Source organism: Prionailurus bengalensis, chromosome C1, assembly GCF_016509475.1.
Source record: "Prionailurus bengalensis isolate Pbe53 chromosome C1, Fcat_Pben_1.1_paternal_pri, whole genome shotgun sequence".
Taxonomy (NCBI): domain Eukaryota; kingdom Metazoa; phylum Chordata; class Mammalia; order Carnivora; family Felidae; genus Prionailurus; species Prionailurus bengalensis.
The window spans coordinates 160427329-160450677 of NC_057345.1; the positions used below are offsets into that span (position 1 = coordinate 160427329).

The window sequence follows — 23349 nt, forward strand, 5'->3', positions numbered from 1 at the left end:
GAGCGAATGCAGTATCCAGCCCACGGAGAGGCACTATCGCCCTCTGTATAAACTGGGACAAGACCCCCCCAGAATAGCTCTCTGTTTGGACCCGCCCTATTCTTTTTGGTAGCAGCCTTTCCCTGCTTCTGGCCACCAGGGGGAGCTACGACAATGCAATCGTTCATTCAGGCGAGCGGGAACGCGTCTGTTTAAGCTTGTCTAACCTAGGGATCCGTAGCAAGATGCCAAGGCCGGAGGAACTGTTTTTCTATTCTCTCGCGAGCCTGAATAAGCCCCTCCCCGCCGGCGTGTGCTCAGCCCTCTTCCGGTGATTTGCGGCAGGTGGCGCTGTCTGCGGCGTCGCAGCGGCAGTGGGTGCCGCGGCGACGCTCTCCCGGCGGGCAGTGCGGCCCGGCTCTCCGGCGGCAGCTAGTGCCACGTCCCAAGTGCTACGCGGAGGAGCGGAGCGGGCGGTGCGCAGGGGGCGGGGAGCAGCGCGGATCCCGGCCCGCTCACATTGATCGCCCGCCGCCATGGGGTCCTCGCAGAGCGTCGAGATCCCTGGCGGGGGCACGGAAGGCTACCACGTCCTGCGGGTAAGAGCTCCGACGGCGGCTCGGGAGCGGCTGGCTGCAGGCGGGGCCCAGCCGCGGGGAGGCAGAGGCCCCGACGGGCCCCTTCCCGGGACAGCCAGGCCTGGTCCCGCAAAGGAGCGGCGACCGCGGGCGCTGCCTTAGCCGAGGCCGGTTCGGAAGGCTGCGCGCAACTTGCTTACCGGGAGCGCTCCGGGCCAGGGGTCCGCCGCTCTGGGAGGACGGAGTGGAGCCTGAGGCGGCAGCCGGCAACTTGGTCAGGGGGCGGCCCAGACACGGAGGGGGTGGGGGTACAACCTTGACTCCTTTTTCTCCTCACAGCCTTCTCCATTCTCTTCCTCTTAATTCTTACCTTACAAAGTTAGGAAAGGCTTGGGGCAAAGTCTGCAAAAGAGGTGATGGTCAAGGTAGCATTGGAGTTTTCTGAGAAATTGAAGCCTGGAACTCGGCAGGCTAGAGGCAGGGGATGCGACGGCAGGTGATAATTCACCTCGGCGCTATCTGGGTGTCCGGAAAGGTCAATTAGGCAAACAGAAAACGAAATGGCCTAATAGTAGGTTTGACGGACTTAAATTCACTTGCTTTTGCAGGACTCTTTTCCTGTGTCGCTCCTGACCTTTCCAGCCCTCCTTTTCCACATTTCCTGGCGGGGGGAACTTCCGTTCTGTTCTGAGACTGCTCAGGGTGGTAAAAGAGGTAATGGAGAGAGGAACGTTTGAAAAAACAAACAAACGTAGGTAAATACAGGAAAGCAGCGTCAGTCACTGGGATGGAGAAACATAGTATCTCAAAAAGCATTAGGTAAGCCCCTGCTTATGAGCAGCCTAAGTTGTTGCAAAGCATGTGGTTCTTAGGGAACTGGAAGTCTTTAAAAGTAGCATTGATGGTTATGTGCTGTGACACCTGCGTGAGTGGCAACATGATGGATTGTCAACTAAGTGGCCCTAATCCGTAGTACCATTTCAGGACATAATAGAGTGTCACTAGATATTAGCTGCTCTCAGGCAACAGCATTTTCACTGAAAGTGAGAAAGTACTTCCTGGTGCCGTATTACGGTCATTCTGTCTTAGATCCCATGTTTTAGGTAAGACAGCATTCTTAAACTGAATTACCCAGTTAAGTGTGTGATAGTACTGTGATCGATCCCCTTTCTGATCTTCAGGATTATCATGTCTTGTTGCCTCTCCACTGTACTGAAAATCTCTCTTGAAGCCACACTTTTGGTAGGAAAGGATGATTCTCCCGGAAAATAAAGGGAATCTTTAAACAAACCATATTACCTTCGTATTCCTTTCAGCTAAGCCAACCCCATGTGCCACACTGGTGGGAGAAATTGAAGGAGAAATGTTGGATCTAAATGTAAAGTGAAAATTAGCAGCACTACTTTTCTCTTATCTGGTTTGATTTTGATTTTCTACCCTGGAGCCCGATACCCAGTATTACCAGCTGATTCTCACAGTGGCTGATGGTAGCCATGAATCCTTGGAGACTCATGATATTTTAATAATACGTGCACTCAGTAAAACAGCATTATTGAGTTTTAAAAGTCTGTTAGAAAGCTGTATACATCAAAAGGATTGCAGTTGAACGACTTCTGTTCATGACTGTGTTCCACGTAAAGTAAGTTGAAGTATATATTCTTTACATAAGTGCACCTCAGTAAATCAGCACTCATGCATATTCAGTAGTGCAGATGTGTTATTAATCTATAAATCTGATTTTCCGAATCACTAGAGACAACCTTAGTTTTCCTGCATCTGGAGCGTAAATGTTGCAAAAAATGAAATCTTATTCAAGCTTTGCTAGAGAGAGCTTTAAAATAGTAATGACCATTTAGTTTAGGAGCATTTTTAAAATGTGTTTGAGTCCTAACCTACTCTGTTCCTAATTCTGTCATTGATTTCCAGTTATCTTTGTTTTTAGAGGGGAAAGTACTATGTTAAATCTGGACATATTAAAAAAATATATTCCTTTCACTTATTATTGCCTAATATACAGTAATATATTGCAGTGCTGGATTACTGAGCTTGTAAACTAGAATAGATACAGTAAGATAACCTTGGAGTAAAATCACTCCTATTAACAAGTTCTAGAATGATTTCTGAGAAGTTTGTTTGCTGGGGCTCCTGGGTGGCTCAGTCAGTTAAGCGTCTGACTCTTGGTTTCACCCCAAGTTATGATCTCACCGTTTGTGAGTTTGAGCCCTGCATCAGGTTCTGTACTGACAGTGCAGAGCCTGCTTGGGATTCTCTCTCTCTCTTTCTCTCAAAATAAATAAACTTTAAAAATTAAAAAAAAAAGTTTGTTTCCTTTAGTAATCGATTCCCTGGCCATTTCCTTGTTAGTAATAAAAACTTGTTTGACTGGGTTTTAAAATAACAATTATAGGGGTGCCTGGGTGGCTTAGTCGGTTGAGCGTCCAACTTCAGCTCAGGTCATGATCTCACAGCTTGTGAGTTCGAGCCCCATGTCTGGCTCTGTGCTGACAGCTCAGAGCCCGGAGCCCGCTTCAGATTCTGTGTCTCTCTCTCTCTCTGCCCCTCCCCCCTCTTGTGCTCTCTCCCTCTCTCTCTCAAAATAAATAAACATTAAATTTTAAAAAATTAAGATAACAATTATACTGACAACCATTTCCACTGCTATCTTATTGTTGTTTCAGCATTCCTACAGTTCAAGTACTTTACATTTTTTTCTATATTCCATATCCATTGGTAGATTCTGCTTTTAAAAATTTTTAGGGGGCAACATTGAAATAGTTTTAGGTTTTCTGCTGTGAGCAGCGTACTTTCCTTTTTATGTATTATGCATTTTGTATTAATGTACATTTTCGCATTGTGATCATATTGTGTAGCCAACTCCCCATTCTTACCCTAGAAGCAACCACAGTAGTTTCTTACGTATCTTTTCAAAAATGTTTTATGCAGGTAAAAGAATTCTGCTCTCCTTCACTCTTTGTTTCCTTCTGTAACTGTTGGAATCACATGATACCTACTATTACTCCCCTTGGTCTCTTATTTGCTAATCCATCTTGGCAGTCTTCATAGGAGCACATAGAGATCTGTCTCTTGGTTTCACTTAGCTCCACAGCAGTTTGTTGTGTCAGAGTTTAGCTAAGCAGCACCTGGTGGTGGTGGACATTTACTTTTTCTAAAAAGTCTTTGCTGTTGTAAGTACATGTTCACAACCTCAAATCCTGTCTTGTTTTCACTTAAAATGTACATTTCCCAAATTATTGAATCTTAATATTAATTTATACAAATGATCTTCATTTTAGTAGATTACTACATTGTTTTCTGATTATCAGCATATGTTCATTACAGACTTTTTAGGTAAGTTAAAAAAGTATTAACAAGAACCTAAACTACCTGTAATTCTGTCATCTAAAGGTAAATAATGCCGAAGTATTTTTTCTAGTCTCTTTTTTTCTATGCCTAACCTTGCCCCTTAGCCATGGTTCACAAAGATTTTGAATGATATGACATATTCAAGTACGGTATAGTCTGAAGTTATGGTAAGATATTGGCTTACAATCAGAAACACAGTGCTAAATAAATCAGGGCCTAACCACAGATTGGAATGCTATACATTCATGAAAATTGTGTTTCAAAACACTGTGTGGCCGTAGGCATGTCTCTCTGTGTAGGTGCATGTACATTCAAGTGTCAAGGAAAATAAAACAGAAAGGTAATAAACCAGGCTATTAAAAGGATTATTGGCGAATGGTGACATTTTTACGTTCCGTTAAACCTCAGTATATTCTTCTTCTTCTTATTTTAAGTTTATTTTGAGAGAGCATAAGTGGGAGAGGGACAGAGAGAAAAGGAGAGAGTGAGAATCCCAAGCATACTCCACACTAAGAGCACAGAGCCCAACGTGGGGCTTAAACCCATGAAACTGTGAGATCCTGACCTAAGCCAGAACTAAGAGTCAGACTCTAACCAGTTGAGCTACCCAGATGCCCCCTTCAGTATATTTTCTAAAATTTCCAGAGCGGTCATGAAATACTTGTATATTCAAAAAAAATTATTAAAAGATATGTTTATTTATTTTAATTTTTTTTAAGTTTATTTTGAGAGAGAGAGAACATGCGCACAAGTGGGGGAGTGGGGGGAGAGAGAGAGACAGAGAATCCCAAGCAGGCTCCATACTGTAAACATGGGGCTCGAACCCACAAACTGTGAGATCATGACCTGAGCCAAAATCATGAGTTAGCAGCTTAACCGAATGAGCCACCGAGGCGCCCCAAAAGGTATTTTTAAAAAGTGGACTCCTAGTGGAAATTTAATTCGTTCAGAAGCTCTCTTTTAAAAATAGCATTATATTTGGAGCACCTGGGTGGCTCAGTCGGTTGAGCATCCGACTTCGGCTCAGGTCATGATCTTGCAGTTTGTGAGTTTGAGCCCCGCATCGGGCTCTGTGTTGACAGCTCAGAGCCTGGAGCCTGATTTGGATTCTGTGTCTCCCTTTCTCTCTGCCCCTTCCCTGCTCACTCTCTCTCTGTCTGTCTCTCCAAAATGAATAAACGTTAAAATAAATAAATAAATAAAAATAGCATTATATTTTAGATTCCCTTATGCAGTAAGTCCAATTTCATGTTCATCATGAGTACCACTTATATTCGCACCTTCTAATCTTAACATTAGGCAGGAAAAATGTTAGCCAGTGCTTCTTAGTTTTGTTAGAAGTTACTATAAGTTACTACAGTTGAAGTATGTTGAATTCAAAATTCTTGCCTAGATTCTCCCTTAATTACCAAGTGAACTACACAAGGCTATTTTCAAAATTACATTTTTGGAATTGCCTTATTGATGCCCATTATAAGATCTGTTTCTAAATTTAAATATTCAAATGAACTCATTCTACCTTTAATATTCTTTGAGATGGAAGTTCTCTGAGGACATTCTGGAACCAGTGTTCACACCACTATGGGAACATGGAAAATGTCATGTTCACTATTCTTTGTCATTTCCTTCAAGAGAGATTTTGGAAGTGATGGATGTTTTGAAGGAAAGGCCATTGAGATGAAGTATGTCTCCAGTGTAATAACAGGCCTTTATCTCTAGGCCATTGGCTGCAGACTGGGCAGCATTTCTTAGAGGAGAAAGTGACAGTGAAATTATTTCCATGGAAAATGGAATACCGGGGCCCCTGGGTGGCTCAGTTGGTTGAACTTCCAACTCTTAGTTTTGGCTCAGGTCATAATTTCATGGTTCATGGATTCATGCCCCATGTCAGGTTCTGTGCTTGACAGCTGACACTGCAGGGCCTGCTTGGGATTCTCTCTCTCTCTACCCTTCCCCCACTTGTGCTCTCTATCTCTCTCAAAATAAATAAACTTTAAAAAAGAAAAAAATGGAATGCCTAGACATACCTACTGTTACATGGATCTGTTCTTTTTTTCATGATGCCTCACTAATCTGCATGAAATCCTGCACGATTTCAACTTGGCACTTATTTTGAGAAAGATAATTCCCGATATTTGATAGTCATAATTTTTCTTTCTTTTTTTCTTTTTAACTAACACAGTGTATCTCAAACTTAAAAAAAAATTTTTTTAACGTTTATTTATTATTGAGAAACAGACACAGAGTGTGAGCAGGGGAGGGGTAGAGAGGAGGGGAGGCACAGAATCCAAAGCAGGCTCTAAGCTGTCAGCACAGAGCCCGAGGTGGGGCTCGAACCCACAAACTGTGAGATCATGACCTGAGCCGAAGTCAGTCGCCCAACCAACTGAGCCACCCAGGCGCACCCCCCCCCCCCAAATTTTTTTTAATGTTTATTTACTTTTGCGAGAGAGAGAGACAGAGCACACGTGGGAAGAGGCAGAGGGAGAGGGAGACAGAATCCAAACTCAGGCGAGATCATGACCTGAGCCAAAGTCAGACACTCAACCAATTGAGCCACCCAGGTGCCCCTCAAACATTTTAAACTCATGTCCCCACTTGAAAAACATAAAAATCTCACTACTATCCTCTTTCCTCACTCACTCTGAAAACAATGTTATAAAAAGAAAACAGTTGGGCTATTTGATGTTTTTCACATACAAAGTTATGACTGAAAAAGCTCTATAAACACCACCTAAAGAAAATGATCTCCCGAAGTTGATCTCTTGTACTAAAAAAACCACGAATAAGGGCACCTGCCTGCCCCAGTCAGTAGAGCATGCAACGCTTGATGCCAGGAGTTGGGATGTCGATCCCAACATTGGGTGTAGAGTTACTTAAAAATATAATCTTAAAAGATTTAATAGTCTTTGAAATTCCTTTCAAATGTAGGAGTCAGATTTTTAGTTCATAAATGCCGTCGAATACAATGTGTGTGAACCTTAGGACATGCTTAGAAATTGTATCATTGGACATAAACTTTTTCTGAAAAGACCTTGAACAAATTAGTGTTACTCTGTTTATCTACACTTTCATATTTTGTGATGAAGTGTGTTTTAATGTGTTTTTAAGGATCCTTAGGATCCTTATTTGGGGAGGTCTACTGTAGACGGGTAACTGTGGTTTCTGTTCTGGTCAGTTAAGTAGTAGAGTGCACAGCACTTGGGTGTAGTGTTTTCTGGGTCAGACACTGACAGCTTCTTTTTAAATAATTCCACTGAAATTGTCATAAGAATTGAACTTGGAATAACCATTAATATCAGTACATTCATTTTGCTGGCTTGAATACTGTGCTGAGAGGATTACATTATTTCAATTGATTCACTAATACTAGTTAATCTAAACTAGAAAATATTTTATATGTAAAGGTTTGGTACATGCTTTAGAATATAACTGTAGATTGCCTTCAGAGGTGTGATTAACTAAATAAGAGGACTTTTTTTTTTTCTCCAAACAACATGCAGAACCAAAGTAGTTAACCTGAGAGACTGTCCATATCCCTCTTGGCAGTGCAAATGAATTTACTGCAGCATGAAGGGAGTGATGCTCAGGATTGTTTTTTGTTGTAAGCACCAGTGAGAGACCATTCCAGCACATTGTCAGCAGTGAGGAACCTTGTCATCTTGTAGACGTGAATGCATTGAGAGACTCTATAGTAGAGCACCAGAGACCCCTCTTGGGAATCACTGAACCATCCTGTCCCCTCCATCACTTCATTGTGTTTCCTTGGGCAAACCTTTGAACTTCTTTGAGCCCCATTCTTTGTATCTGAAAAGTGAAGATAATACTAGTGCCTCCTCCGCCTGTTTTTGACGAAAAACCATAGTAGATACTGTATATGAAAGTATTTTGAAAAGAATTCAGCACATTAATTTTTTTTCCTGGCCCACTGCCACCTTGCAGATGGCCTTGCTCTTAAATTTCTTCATTAAAGACTCTTAAAAACTGAGAACAAACTTAGGGTTGATGGGGGGGGGGTGGGGGGGGGTGGGTGATGGGCATTGAGGAGGGCACCTGTTGGGATGAGCACTGGGTGTTTGTTGTATGGAAACTAATTTGACAATAAACTTCATATTAAAAAAAATTTCTTCATTAAAACATTGCTGTCTACCTCATTGGTTATCCCAAGGATTAAATGAGATATTCCATGTCAAGTATTTAGCATAGGGTCTGGAGAATGGTAAAGACTCAGTAAATGTTAGCTGGTGTCTTTATTGTTAGCATCTGCACTATTGTATCACCCATTGAGAACCACTGTTGTAGTGGCAATACTAATTGAAATGGACCTCTAAGCATTTTAAGTAGCATTTCCATTTACATGCTCATTCAGCAGCTACTTTTGCCCTTGTAACTAACTTTATATGTTACTACTGTTTAAAACATAAATTTGGGATCAGATGTGACCCATGAATTTTATTAATGTGCCTGTGAATTTTTAAGGAATCCTCATTTTAAGGAAATTTTGTCTTTTTTAAAAGGAAGGTACCAGTATCCTTTTCATTGCTTTATCATAGTGATACTAAACACATTAATTAAAATGACTAAAAAAGTCTATGCAATTAAAATAATGTTGTTGGGTTGGATCTACACTGTGGAATCTATAGATAGTGGCAGTTAGACTTACTTCATGGTGAGTTGTCGTTCAGTCTTAGAAACTATCTCATCAGCCTCCTCGCTTTACAGCTAAAGAAAAGGAGCACAGAAAGATTATTGCCTAAGGTCACACAGCAAGTTTTCTTTCCCTAAGAAAGAAACGCCTAAATTGGTATTTGAAGATTATAAAATTAGGTGACAAGTTGTCAGACTTTATGCTTCTTTTGGAGCAGGCTTCAGTTTCTTTCAACATAATTTTTCTGATACACAGACTTTCTCTAAGAAAGTACAGTGTATTGATGGGTTTTAATTTCCTTGGTTATCATTAGAATTTTTAAATTGCTTCATATGTTATAAATTACATCATAGGGTCAGAAAAACATGCTCTTTGAGTTATTTTGGTAGAACATATAAGAATGTTTTAGCAAACTGGGGCGCCTTGGTGACTCGGTTGAGCGTCTGACTTTGGCTCAGGTCGTGATCTCCCTGTTCGAACCCCACGTCAGGCTCTGTGCTGACAGCTCAGACCCTGGAGCCTGCTTCAGATTCTGTGTCTCTCTCTCTCCTTACCCCTCTCCTGCTCGTGCTCTCTCTTTATCTCAAAAATAAACATTAAAAAAAAAAATGTTTCAGCAAGTAAAGCTTGAACTCTTCCAGTCTACTGCAAAATAATTTCCACATATTTGTATCAAGTCCCAAACAGGAACACTGGCCCTTTTCAGAGATGGAAGAGCCCCCCCCCCCAAAGTGTCTTTCTATTTTTATTTATTTATTTTTATAACTGAAGGATTTCGGGTGTATTTTTATTATATCACACCCCCCAAGTCTTCTCACATCATTTTGATCACGCAAGCGTGTAAATATGTAACATGAGGCCTTACATGTATAGTTGAAATGAATCATTATTAATACTTGGATTACTTGGATTGGACTTAATTTTTACTTTTATTTAATATCCCTGGTGGTTTTTTAAATAGTACAAAACATTAAATTGAGAGAGGAGATGATGGTATAGACAGAACTACCTTTTATGTGTGAAGGAATTGGTGGTGCAGTAATAAAAAGGAGACACATATCACTGAGCCCATTTTATGGAAACATCTCCTTGGTTAGAAAATGAGAAATAATTCACAAACTAGCCAGACATGTGATAGGTATGTCTTTGTGTATCACCTTATGAAATGCTCGGTTTGATGATCTCCTGTATTCTGAAAGTAGCCTTGCAGTCTCCTTTCTTTGTTACATTAAGATGGCAGTTCTCCACTCCTCAGCTGGGAGTAGTATATAAATGATGGAGTTAAGAGAATGCCTACCCCCAACTCCACCCAAACTCTTCTCCCCTTCTATTCTGCTGCCCCTCTCTCCTCAAGCCAAGATTTAAGAGAGAGTGGTTCATGCGAAATGACCCAAACCTAGTATAAAGTACTATGACACTTTTAACCCCCGGAGAAGAGATGGATGCTTCACTGGAAAGCAACCGGCTTAGACCAATTAGGTCTGTACACAAGGGAGAATCCATGTTAAATCTGGTAAAACTGCCTCCTGGTCCAGGATCAGAAGGTGAGAGAAAAGCCAAAAGTTTAATTGCATTTATTATCTGGAGGTTGATTGGACAAAAAGAGTTAATGACATCTTGTAGGACTCTTTCCAATTTTATTTTTATTACAGATCAAAGTAAGAAATTTATTTTCCTCTGCAACTCATGTGTACTACTACATTTCATGAAAAATAATGACCCTTATGAAGTCATGAATTTTTTGTATTTTATCTATTCTGATACTTTCTTATTTTGACATTTCCCTCTTCTGTAACGGTCCACTAAATTGATTTCAGAACAAACTCCCTGTAGTAATTGGATGACACCACTTTAAGAAGAATTTATATATAGTTGGTGATTCCAAATCCAGCTTCTAATCACTGGTGCTAATTTCTTTTTATGTACTGGGGATGGATACCCCTTCACTGTGCAGTTTCTCTTATAAGCTCATTTTTTGTTTCTTGAGTAAAAATCTCTAGCAGATTTTATCTTGCATATTGTAGCTCTTTTTTCTAGAGTGCTTATGAAAGAAGTATTTCTTTCATGTTGTGGAATTTATTTTGGTAAGATAACCTCCAGATGTAAAGTTGAACTCTTATAAGTGCCAGTAAGTGTGTTCATAATTTATTCTACATGTGGGTGTTTGGCTCACATTTATTTTTGTCATTCCCTTGTAAGCATAATTACGCTTCAGTATTTTCAGCTGCTATGTTGTATTCCTTAATTGTTCAAAGTAAACCATGAGGCCTGAGAAGACTTCAGCATGCTTGTTAGAATTCCCAGGGAATGGATTTGTATAAAGTCAATTTTTTCCTTAAAATGGAGTATTTACTGCTTTCAGTATCAAGAATATATTATAAACAAATCTATGTTTTAAATGCATTGCATGCTTCCACCATTACTGATAGGTGCTACATATATTAAAATTTTTTAATCTTAATTGTTGTGATGATGTCCATGTGCTGTATTGGAATACATGTACTTATCACCTAGACTTGGGCTGTGCAGTACAGTAGTCTCTAGCCACATATGGCTGTTTAAACTTGGATGTAAATTATTTAAATTAAATGAAGTTTAAAATCCACTTCCAGAGTCACACAAGCCACATTTCACATGTGGGTAGTGGCGACTGTATTGGACAGCACACGATACAGAAGATTTTTATAATTGCGAAAAGTTCTAAAAGTAGCTTAATAGTGGAGACCTTTTTAAATTTTTGTATTCCCTACCACAAGACACAATCACAACTACACCTTTTTTGTTAGTGCACAGTTTATACTCGGTAGAATTTGGTAAGTGGCATAAGTTAACACTCAACTTTTTTTTTTCCTTTTGGTTTTTGATTTTTTAAATTTTTATTCTCATTTTCTGCCAGCTATCATTTTTTGCTGTAAGCAAGTGGCAGTGGCATCTCTTTCAGTTCTTTTGTTTGGTTAGTACTCTGTTCGTGGCTTGGAATCAGGTAGCCAAACCATGTAAATATAAACAGAATCTAAGAGTGGTCCTGAAATGTTCTGAAAGGGGAGCATTAGAGTAAGTTATTTTGTGGCCTTTGTACTGACTGCTTTGTACTCAACTGACCGTTGAGATTTAATTGCTGGCTTTCAAAGTATGTTCTTTGTAGGTGAAATATTTGGTATGTTCTTAGGTTGTAATAATTGTATTTCTGCCTTTTGGATAGAGGGGAGTATGTGTTAAAGCTTTTTAAAGTGCACATAAGTGTAAAGCTTGATGAATTTTCACAGACAACATACTCGTGTACCCAGCATCCCATCCCTCTCCAGGCACACTCTGACTTACCCACCAACCCCCTCAGAGTGAATGCTGTCCTGATTTCTAACAGCATAGATTAATTTGACCTGTTCTTAGCTTTATATAAATGGAATCATATGTACTCATTTGTGTCTGGCCTCTTTTGCTCACATACCACTTGTAAAACATATCCATCTTGTGTATTGTTGTAGGTTTTTGTTTTATTTACCTTATACCATCGAGAGACTATATCAAGATTGATTTATCTCTTCTGCTGTTCATGGGAATTAATATAGTTTTTAGTCTGGGGCTAGTACAAATAGTGCTGCTGTGAACATTCAACTGTGTGTGTCTTTTGAAGAACATCTGTATACCCATTTCTATTGGGTATGCTTAAACAGCGCAATATTTGGTCAAATATTTCAATATTAACAGATATTGCCAAATAGTTTGCTCATTTACATTCCCACCAGCAGGAATTGAAGTTGCCAGCTGTTTTGTATCCTCACAAACATTTAGTATTTTCCATCTTTTTCATTTTCGCCAGTCTGGCAGGTGGTATCACATTGTGGTTTCAATGTGATAATTGCAGCTATTGAAGTTGAGCATATTTTCATATTTATTGGCCACATCAGTACCCTTTTTTGTTTAGTGTCTGCTAAAATCTTTTCCCCATTTCTCCATTAAATTATTATTTTTTTTAGCAGCTTCATTGAGATATAATTTACCTGCCATTAAATTCGGCCTTTTAAAGTATACAGTTCACAGGTTTTTTAGTATATTCAGAGTTGTGCAACCGTCACTAGTATCTAATTCCGGAACCTTTTTATTACCCCCGGAAAGAAACTCCATACCCAATTGCAGCTACTCCCCATTCCTCCTACCCCCAGCCCCTGGCAACCACTAATCTACTTTCTGTTTCTGTGGATTTGCCTATTTTGGACATTTCATATAAATGGAATCATGCAATATGTGGTCTTTGTGATTTAGCATAGTGTTTTCAAGGGTCATTCATGTTGTAGCATGAATACTTCCTTTTTATCGCCAGATAATACTTCATTCTATGGGTGTAACACATTTGTTTGTTCATTCATCAGTTATGGGACATTGGGTTGTTTCCACTTTCTGGCTGCTATGAATAATGCAGCTATGAATTTTGTGTACAAGTTTTTATGTGGACATGCTTTCATTTCTCTTTTTTATATATCTAGGAGTGGCATTGCTGGGTCACATGGTAACTCTTTGTTTAACATTTGAGGATCTGCCAAACTGTTCCCACAGCAACTACACCATTTTATATTCCCACCACTAATATATGAGGGTTTGTTTCAAACCTTTGTTAGTATCTTTTTTATTTTAGCCAGTCTTATGGATGTGAAGTTGTTTCTCATTGTGGTTTTACTGTTTCTTTCTTAATGATTTGCAGTAATTCTAAATTTGTTCTGAATATAGCTCCTTTGTTGGATGTATAATAAATCTTTCCATTGTCTTAAGTGTGTCTTTCGATGAGCAGAAGTTTGTAGTTTTAGTATAATTCATTAATTTTTTTAGTTTATGATTAGTGTTTTTTTGTATCCAGTTTAAGAAGTCTTTCATATTTGAAAATCTCAAAGATATTCTCCTTTGTATTCCTCTGAAGGCTCTATCATTTTACCTTTGACTCTACCTCTGTGGTTTTATTTTTTTATTCTACTTTTTTGTTTTATGACAAATTTATTGCAAATTCTTTCCCTTTCCTTTTTTAAAGAGGAGAAAGACGATTAATGCATAATTAGAACAATCATGTAGTGTCCAGGAATTCATTAGTTGTAAAGATTTGCCCTCAGGTGGTGATTGCAGAGTTAGGAAGGTGACTTTAAGATTTGTAGAAACCCCCCCTCTCCTCCCGGGGGTGCCTGGCTGGCTCAGTTGGAAGAGCATGTGACTCTTGATCTTGGGGTTGAGTTAAGGCTCCAGGTTGGGTGTAGAGATTACATAATACATACGTACATGCATATATACGTATAAACTAATTTTAAATTAATTAACTAACTTAAAAAGAAAGATTTGTTTAGGCATCAGACATGCCAGGCACATCATTAAAAAAAGATTTGTAGGACTCCTATCATATATCAGAGTCTTAGCTAGGCATTTCATAAACTCATTCAATCTCTACAGTATTCATGTACAGTAGATGATGTTATCCTTTACTTGTGGATGGAAAGACTGAGGCCCAGAAAGATAAATAATCTTTCCCAAGTTCACACAGCTAATAAGGTAAAAGCATGCCTCAAAATCAAGTCAGTCTGATTCTAGAACTCCATTATCTTTACATTGTGCATTTTTTCAAAATCTTGCAAAATCTTAACTATAAACTTTCCAATTTAACCTATTCATCTTAAATTGCTGTAATATTTGGCCCAATAATAAATACTAATGATCTATGGAACCAGATAGATAGATGGATAGATGGATCCAGGGTTTTATATATTCATTTTTTTAATTAAGGTGGTTTGAAGGAAGCAGGTGAATCAATAATTGAGAGATCTTATAGGGGGCAGGAAGTATTGAAGTGGTAATCTGATGCCTGACAGATTGGGTGCCTAAGAGATTCTTGTCAGTGGGTAGTATTGCCAGAGAAACTTAACCTGTGTGGATGTTTAATTTGCTGTGTTGTAGATCTTGTTTTGCATGCTATGAAATGTAGGAAATTGTCTTTAAGTATATTAGGGTCAAAGAGAGCATTTTCTAGGGCTCCCTCTGTTGGTTTCCTGTTAGATACCTAGTTGCCAGAATTGTACTGGTACTAATGATGTAAATAAATTTAGGAAAGAAGTTAATTTCAAGGTACATTAGAAACAGAGGAGATTGATGTTTGTAGCAAATGCAAATAGAAAAATAGAGAAAGGGTTATTTAAGTGTACTTATTTTAGAATTCAAATTTGGCTATTGAATTTCTTTTGAGTAATGGGAAAGAATAGTTCTAATGTTATTAGAAACTCCATTTCAAATAGTGGTAAAACTTTATACTTGGAGGGTGGCATGATAAGCATCAGTGTGTGGGATCAACTTTCTAAGTTGGTGATGACATTACAAAAGTACTATCTTTGTCCCTTTTTAACTGAAAGATAAACTTTTGGCAGCCTCAGTGGAGAAGTCCGAAATTGATCAATGGACTGGTTGGTTTCTAGAAAAAAAAGTCATTTGGAAACATTCAGATTCAGAGAATCAGAGGATTAGACGAGGACCTTATTAAGTGAGAAACGCCACAGCGAAGGGTCTCCAGGGGTCTATGCTAATTATCCTCTTTTCACACTTGAGGCATTTCACACCTAATTGCTAGGCACCTAATAGGCATTTCACACCTAGTAGATCATGACTCTTTCCCAGCTAGCTGTGACTTGACCTCCCTTTTCTTCTCGTAATAACTCCAGACTGCCACTGTTTTCCTTACAGAGTTGCCTTTTGAAGAGAAATCTGTCTGCCAGTTGGAGTTCTAGACATTTTGCTTGGTAACATGTAGAATATAAAATATCCTTCATTTAAGAAAACTGAGTATAAAGAAGCTAAACGAGTTTGTGCTGATTATTTTCATTAGAGCTAACACTTGTAAATAATAAAACCCTTTGATATTTAATCAACTTGTTTAATTTACAAAAATGATGTAGTCCCAAATTTGCAAGAGAATTTACAGAAAGCAAGATTAAACAGTTTTAGTAAATTAAAACATGGAGCCATCTTTATAATGGACAACTTTTGTACTGTGACAAATGAAGAAGACCTAGTTTTACTTCTTCAGAAGCAGTGATAGTATAATTTGGTTTTACCTAAAAGGTAACGTTAGTCCAAAAAGGAATGAATGTATCATTAATCAAATATTAAATTTCCTTAATCCAAGAAGTCTGGTATTAGAGGAACATATTCTGGGTTCCTTCCTGGTTTCCATTTTGAAAGCAGTAAAATTTGTTACTGTATAGATAACTGCAGATTTGTGTGTGGATGAATGAGTGCATCTATTATTTGCATAACTTGAGAATTGACTATTGACTGTTAGAACTGTTGGGAGTGTTACAGATAATCGGCCTGCAAATATCCATGCAAACCTCATTTTCAAAGGATAGTTTTGACAGTATAAAATAATATCACTCTGAATAAAAAGTCCTTAAAATATTAAAATATTTTAGAGGAAATACAAAGTGGATTGTATTACCTTTTTGCTGTTTTGTCATACTGTATTACTATTGCCAGCTACTAATATTTTTATTACTGTAAATTTAGAAAATTTAATAATTTTAGTCCATTTCAAGTTTGGTATGCTAACTAACCATTTGAATTGTTGAGAATCTAAGTAATCTTAATCTTCCATTTAAAGTCCTGTATAAGTCTGGCTCCACTCTTTTTTCCAGTCTCCTTACTGGACTAACGTTACAAGATATACTTTTGAGTTTAACCTCTGCCACGAGCCAACTATAGGACCATAGGCAAGTCACAGGATGGTTTCTTCACCTGCAAATAAAAGAATTGCACAAAATCTGTGGGTTTAGCATTTTATTTGGAGAAACCCTTTGAGAATCTAATGAAAGCCGTGGATCTTTATACCTGGAAAACTGCTGATTACTACAAAATGTTGCATATAATTTCAGGAGCTGCAGTGCTCCCTGAAGCTATCCACACAGACCTCAGTTTAAGATCCCCTGGATTAGAAGTTTTGTGATTTTCAAAATCTATAATTCTATATTTCTGTCCCACACCATTCTGTTGTCTAGCTATACTATATTATGATCCCCATTTTCTCAGACTCCTGGATATTTACTCATTTCAACTTTCAGATGTCCGTTTTATCCCCTTACCTATCTCAACTTTAAAACCCTCTAGTTTTTTTATAAGTGGTATATTCTTAAAAAAGTTTTTTAATGTTTTTTTATTTTTGAGAGAACACAAGCAGGGGAGGGTCAGAGAGAGAAGGAGAAACAGAACCCAAAGCAGGCTCTAGGCTCTGAGCTATCAGCACAGAGCCTGACTCGGGACTTGAACCCATGAGCTGTGAGATCATGACCTGAGCATCGGTCACTTAACCAACTGAGCCACCCAGGCTCCCCCAAAACCCTTTATTTTAAAGCACAACTCGGATGTCTTTTTTTTTTCCTGTGAAGCTTCTTCAGTCAGAATTAATCTTCTCCTTAGAACTCTGTACGTCCATTATAGCCCTTAACCTCTGTAGTTATTAGAGGACTGTGTGTCCTCTGTCTCTCCTTCCTCTTGTCTGTTCCTTACTAGATTATAAATATCTTGACATAGTAGCTATGTTCCTATATTAGTTTTGTTAATTGAGTGGTGCCTTACTAGTAGTAGTCGTGGAATAAATGCTTGCTAAATTAATTTGAATTTGTCACTCAGTTGTAATGAGTAACTGTCTGCTATGTCCTGTGCTACAACCTGAGAAGGTTGCCCCCAACCTCCAAAAGTAGAAGGTAGAGTGAAATAGGACCATAGAGAAAGAACCTCATATGTGGGATGAACTTAAAGAATAGGTAGAATTTAGGGAACTACAAGGGCATTAGTTGGGAGAGAGGAAGAGAAATGAGAGAACTAGTGTGTTTTACCTCTCTCCTTATCAGTGAAATTATCTTAATTTTACTGAAAAGAGATAGGTATTAAAATTTAGCTCATAATTTTTAATTAAGCTTTGCATTTTTCTTTTTTGGCACTTTTGTTTTTACAGGTACAAGAAAATTCCCCAGGACATAGAGCTGGACTGGAGCCATTCTTTGATTTTATTGTTTCCATTAATGGTTCGAGATTAGTAAGTTCAGCTTTTTGTAGTTTTGACTATAGTATTTTGTAACCTTTTGAAATTGGAATTTTTCAGATTATCTGGGGTGGATGTTTATTCGTTAGTTACAAACATTAAATGGAGTTATGGTACCAGTTTGTAAAAATTATGTTAGTAAACATGAAAATGTCAAATACAAAATAGTATATATACCTCACCCTTCAGTGACTATCTTAGGAGAATAAAATTACTGGAGACTTTTATATGTTAAATATTTAATTTTTTTAAGCAGAAAGAAATAATTAGGATTAAAAAGTTTGCTTTTTCAGTAATGTCAGACTTTTGTATGTTACTGACAAGTGGATTAGTAAAGACCCATTCTCAAATAACTTAGTTTTCTTGGAGCTGAATTCCTTGATATATAAATAATATTATTGGAACCAGATAATTATGTTCCAAAAGTACAGAATTAAAACCACCTTTTATAAGTTGCTTTCAGTTTCCCCGTAGTAAAGTCTTAAGGAAAAAAAAAATTAGATAATTTCAGCAACAGAAATTCTTATGACTATGGCTACTTGGTTGGTTTATTTTTTCATAGCAGTTTCAACTTTTTGTTCATTATCAGCATCTCCTACATAATGGCCTTTTTTCATTTATGTAATGAAATATTTAACATATTGCTTCCATTTTTCTCTCCTGCCAGTTCCTAATAAATAAATAAAGCATATGTTTAGGAGTGCTGTCCAAAATTAAACTACAACCTCAGCAAATGTTCTAGATTTTAAAATCAAAGTCATACCAATTTTGTTAGTAATGTGACTTCCTTTTTTTTTTTTAATTTTTTTTTTTAACGTTTATTTGTTTTTGAGACAGAGAGAGACAGAGCATGAACGGGGGAGGGTCAGAGAGAGGGAGACACAGAATCTGAAACAGGCTCCAGGCTCTGAGAGCCCGACGCGGGGCTCGAACTCACAGACCACGAGATCATGACCTGAGCCGAAGTCGGCCGCTCAACCGACTGAGCCACCCAGGCGCCCCAGTAATATGACTTCTTAAGGAGTATTTTGTTTTTTGGGTTTTCTTTTATTTTTCTTACTAAAAACAATTTTTTTTAATGTTTATTATTTATTTTTGAGAGAGAGAACCCACAGAATCTAAAGCAGGCTCCAGGCTCTGAACTGTCAGCACAGAGCTGTATGTGGGGCTTGAACTCACAAACTGCGAGATCACGATCTGTGCCGAAGTTGGACGGTTAACCAACTGAGCCACCCAGGCACCCCGGAGTATTTTGGTTTTTTATCACTAAAGCTCTAGATCACCTCAAATAATGTTGGGTTTCTTTTTTTTTTTTTTTTTTTTTAATTTTTTTTTAATTTTTTTTTTTTTTTAACATTTATTTATTTTTGAGACAGAGAGAGACAGAGCATGAACGAGGGAGGGTCAGAGAGAGAGGGAGACACAGAATCCGAAACAGGCTCCAGGCTCTGAGTGGTCAGCACAGAGCCTGAAGCGGGGCTTGAACTCACGGACGGGACCATGAGATCATGACCTGAGCCGAAGTCGGCCGCTTAACCGACTGAGCCACCCAGGCGCCCCTAATGTTGGGTTTCAAAATCCATAATCTGTAGTCAACTATTAGAAAAAAGTCAGAAGTTGTTGATAACATAGGAGTTGTTCTTAATTTTTGACATTCTTTCACTTCAAGGAGCATTTGAATGTTAATGAAAGCTTTACCTGTTGGATGTTGATTATTAATACTACTCCAGTAGGGCCATAGGATGCTTAAGCTAAAATAGTTAACATTTTTTATTTATTAAGAAAAAATATTTCTATGTGTTCACAGAATAAAGACAATGACACTCTTAAGGATCTACTGAAAGCAAATGTTGAAAAACCTGTAAAAATGCTTATCTACAGTAGTAAAACACTGGAGCTTCGAGAGACCTCTGTCACACCAAGTAACATGTGGGGTGGCCAGGGCTTGTTGGGAGTGAGCATTCGTTTCTGCAGCTTTGATGGGGCAAATGAAAACGTTTGGCATGTATTGGTAGGTATCAAGTGTGAGCTGTTACTTGCAATTTAAGAAATGTTGTAGAAAGGTGCTGTCTTCAGCTTGGTTGGATTGTAGAGGTATTATTACTATTATTATTAGGCTATTTTTAGTTTCTGAAAAATGGAATTCATTGCTTTAAAAATATGGATTAATAATTTTTTTAAACTTAGGAATAATTTGTAAAACTTAGGGTGCCTGGGTGGCTCAGTCTGTTGAGCATCTGACTCTTGATTTTGGCTCAGGTCATGATCTCACAGTTTGTGAGATTGAGCCCCATGTTGGGCTTTACGCTGACAGTGCAGAGCCCGCTTGGGATTCTCTCTCTGCCCCTCCCCTGCTCACACACATGAACTCTCTCAAAATAAATTAAAAAAAAAAAAAAAAAAAAAAGGAAGAGCAGCAAATGTAGGTGCCTAAGAACTATTTTTCTATTGATTTATCCATTAGAAGAATTGTTAAAGCAGATAGCTACAAACAGCTAAAATAATAAATATTTTAAATATTTATTAAATATTATGTGATTTTATGTTTGAGAGATTTAAATGTGTATATTCTATAGTTTCTGACATGTCTAACAAGATAGAAGTACAGAGGTTTAAAAATTTTTTTTTTTTAACGTTTATTTTTAAGAGAGAAAGACAGTGCTAGAGGGGGAGGGACAGAGAGAGAGAGGGAGACACAGAATCCAAAGCAGGCTCCAGGCTCTAAGCTGTCAGCACAGAGCCTGACACAGGACTCAAACCCATGGACCATGAGATCGTGACCTGACCCAAAGTCAGACACTTAACCGACTGAGCTGCCCAGGTGCCCCAGAAGTACAGGGGTTTTTAAATCATTATAATTAAGGACTAAACTGTAAAATTTGAAAGATTATTTTATGTACATTAATTTGGGCGTGTGTTTTTGTGTTATTCCAGGAAGTAGAATCAAATTCTCCTGCAGCACTGGCAGGTCTTAGACCTCACAGTGATTATATCATTGGAGCAGATACAGTCATGAATGAGGTAATTCGTGTGTTTGTTAATAATGAAAGTTGTATATTCTCATTAATGTTAAGTTCAGAAGTATATTTGCATACTTCTCATTTAGAGTTGAAATTTAGTTCTTGGCTGATCAAGATAACTTTCACAACAGGGTGTTAAACAGAATATCTGGGAGGTATCTTACTGGGTATAGCTGTGAGGAAAAATACATATGTGTGGCAGTTGCACAGATTTTGTATGAGATATACAGGAATCTCTTACATACTTCAAGACTAAATCAAATGTTCATTTTAGTTATTGATTTCATTTTCTCTTCCTCTTTTTAAGGGATCAAAGTTGGCTCAGCTGCATTAGATCCTTTTCCTTGTCTGTTAGCTAGTGGAAGTATATATTGCTAAAAAAAAAAAGTGAGAGGAAAAATATGATGCCCAGGTAACCAGGTCTTACTAATGAAGAGTAAAAGCAGAATATGTAGAATTTGGGTGTAGAAGAGTTTTGCTAAACTTGCTGACTAGGTCTTAGAGAACTGGACATAAGACCTTGCACATAGGAGCTAGGTAAAATATCTGAAACCTTGTTTGGAATGTTGGTTTTAAGGAATGAATTTTATGTCTAGCGGCAGGGCCCAGTCTGTACTTTTTAAAAAGGTTTTCCAGGTGATTCCGGTATTAACCAGGTTTGACCCAGTGTTCTAAAGTTCAGTAATGTAAAAATGTTTCTTTCCTGTGATGCTTTTGCAGTCTGAAGATCTGTTCAGCCTTATTGAAACACATGAAGCAAAACCATTGAAACTTTATGTGTATAATACAGACACTGATAACTGTCGAGAAGTGATTATTACACCAAATTCCGCATGGGGTGGAGAAGGCAGGTAAGATCACCTTTTAGACTAAGTAATGATTGCATAAACTTACAGTAAACATGATTGCTTTTATTTTTAAACAAGTTACTGGTTTATTATAAGACTTTTCTTGAGAAAAGGAAAGAGCTGACCTGGAATATCAAATTCAGTAATCCATTTTTTTTTTTAATGTTTTATTTATTTTTGAGACAGAGAGAGACAGAGCATGAGCAGGGGAGGGGCAGAGAGAGAGGGAGACACAGAATCGGAAGCAGGCTCCAGGCTCTGAGCTGTCGGCACAGAGCCCGACGCAGGTCTCGAACTCACAAACCGCGAGATCATGACCTGAGCCGAAGTCAGATGCTTAACGGATTGAGCCACCCAGGCGCCCCTCAGTAATCCATTTTTTTAAAGAACATATTTAGGTAGTGTCCTTTTCCTTACTGATCTAAGAGTGAACAGCCTTGTTTTGTTTTGTATTTTAATAAAACAGTTTTCAGTTTTATTTTCCCAGTTCCCCTCCCCAGCAATGGGACAATACAATTGTAACTTTGTCTAGCTGCTGGGGAAATTCCTTAGCATTTTGTGGAAAACTGTTGGCTTTCAGAAGTGGACAAACTAGCCAAAAGTTAGACAAAATTGCAGCAACTATAAAAAGCAATTTAGAAAGAGGATCAAGCCACGCAGAGAAGCAAACTAGAAAATCAGTTTCTCGGGACTGTTCATCAAGTCAATTTCCTAATTTCAAAAAGCCAAAGCAAAACATGTGGACTTAACTTTGCCTCTGTAGGTCTTTCAGCTGTTGTTTAAGTTGTACAAGTTTTTCATTATCTTGAAAGCCTTGTTTAATTGAGGAATTTTTTGAGCATAAGCCATAATTATAGGAAAGCCTAGGGTTTGGAAACTTTCACACATATTTTATAAAAGTTCCAGTAATTGCTGGTAAGGAGATGACCTAGTTGACACAGGCAGAGAAAGCCCCTATTTGTTCATAATCATTCCCCACACTACCTGAGATTCTGTAGCTGACTAGATATTGCAACCAGGATGCTAGCTTTTTGCAATTTGAGAAAATAGATAGAGGTATCACCTTAAGAATCTGGCCTTTCTGGGACAATTCTTGATCAAGTTATTATCTGTTGTCCAGGTTTGTAAACACACAGAAATATGATCTTCTCAAGGCATTCAAAACTGACTCATTTCAGAGGGACTGCCTCATATAAACTAAATTTGTAGAGAAGCTGATGTATTTATTAGAATGGCTTTTAGTTTATAATAGAAAAGCGTCTCTTCTCCAGTTAGAATACTCAGGTCGGATTAGCATCACGAGAGTACTCGGTAAGCATGGAATCATGGTGGAGTCCAATAGCAAAGAACATCACTAATTCTTTCATGTTTAATTCTGCAGACTAAATACTGCTACATTCTCATTCTTGGAGCCTTCTTTTCTAGACTCTGGCGACTACTCCTTTTCTGTGGAAGACATTTTTCTTTGGGACATGGTTTAGTATCATTGATCAGCCATTGCTTTAGACAGATGCATATAGACCATTTTTAGTCTGCCCTCATCTGGCAGATGTGTACCTGTGGGTTTCATTCCTTCCTCAGAGACTGACCAAATTTCATTTGTTCCAGCATATTTCTCTTAGTTTCAGTCTTGGGCTATCTGTAAGTTTGCAGAGGGGCTCACTGTGGCCTCAGTGCTTTCTCTGCAACCACTTATTTTGAATAATCACCTTGTTTTAAAATGCACCTATGTCTGATAGGCTATGATCAATCAGTCTAAATTATTTAATCTTACTTTCTTCCTCTAAATCTGAGATCTAGTTTAGTGATAATTACAGATTTGATGGTAGAAGGGACGAAAAGTCAGCAAAGG

The 23349-nt window shown here is 38.2% G+C and overlaps 1 protein-coding gene across 1 annotated transcript in view; it reads left to right on the top strand.

Annotated features, from left to right (window-relative positions):
- Positions 1-213: 213 nt before the first annotated feature.
- Positions 214-23349, top strand: part of GORASP2 (golgi reassembly stacking protein 2) — a 34470-nt gene continuing 11334 nt past the window's right edge. Inside the window, exons 1-5 of the mRNA XM_043577018.1 lie at positions 214-578; positions 17543-17623; positions 19437-19640; positions 20564-20650; positions 21370-21500. Of these exons, the coding sequence (XP_043432953.1) occupies positions 516-578; positions 17543-17623; positions 19437-19640; positions 20564-20650; positions 21370-21500 (566 nt within the window). The 5' untranslated portion in view covers positions 214-515. The remainder of the gene's footprint in view (positions 579-17542; positions 17624-19436; positions 19641-20563; positions 20651-21369; positions 21501-23349) is intronic.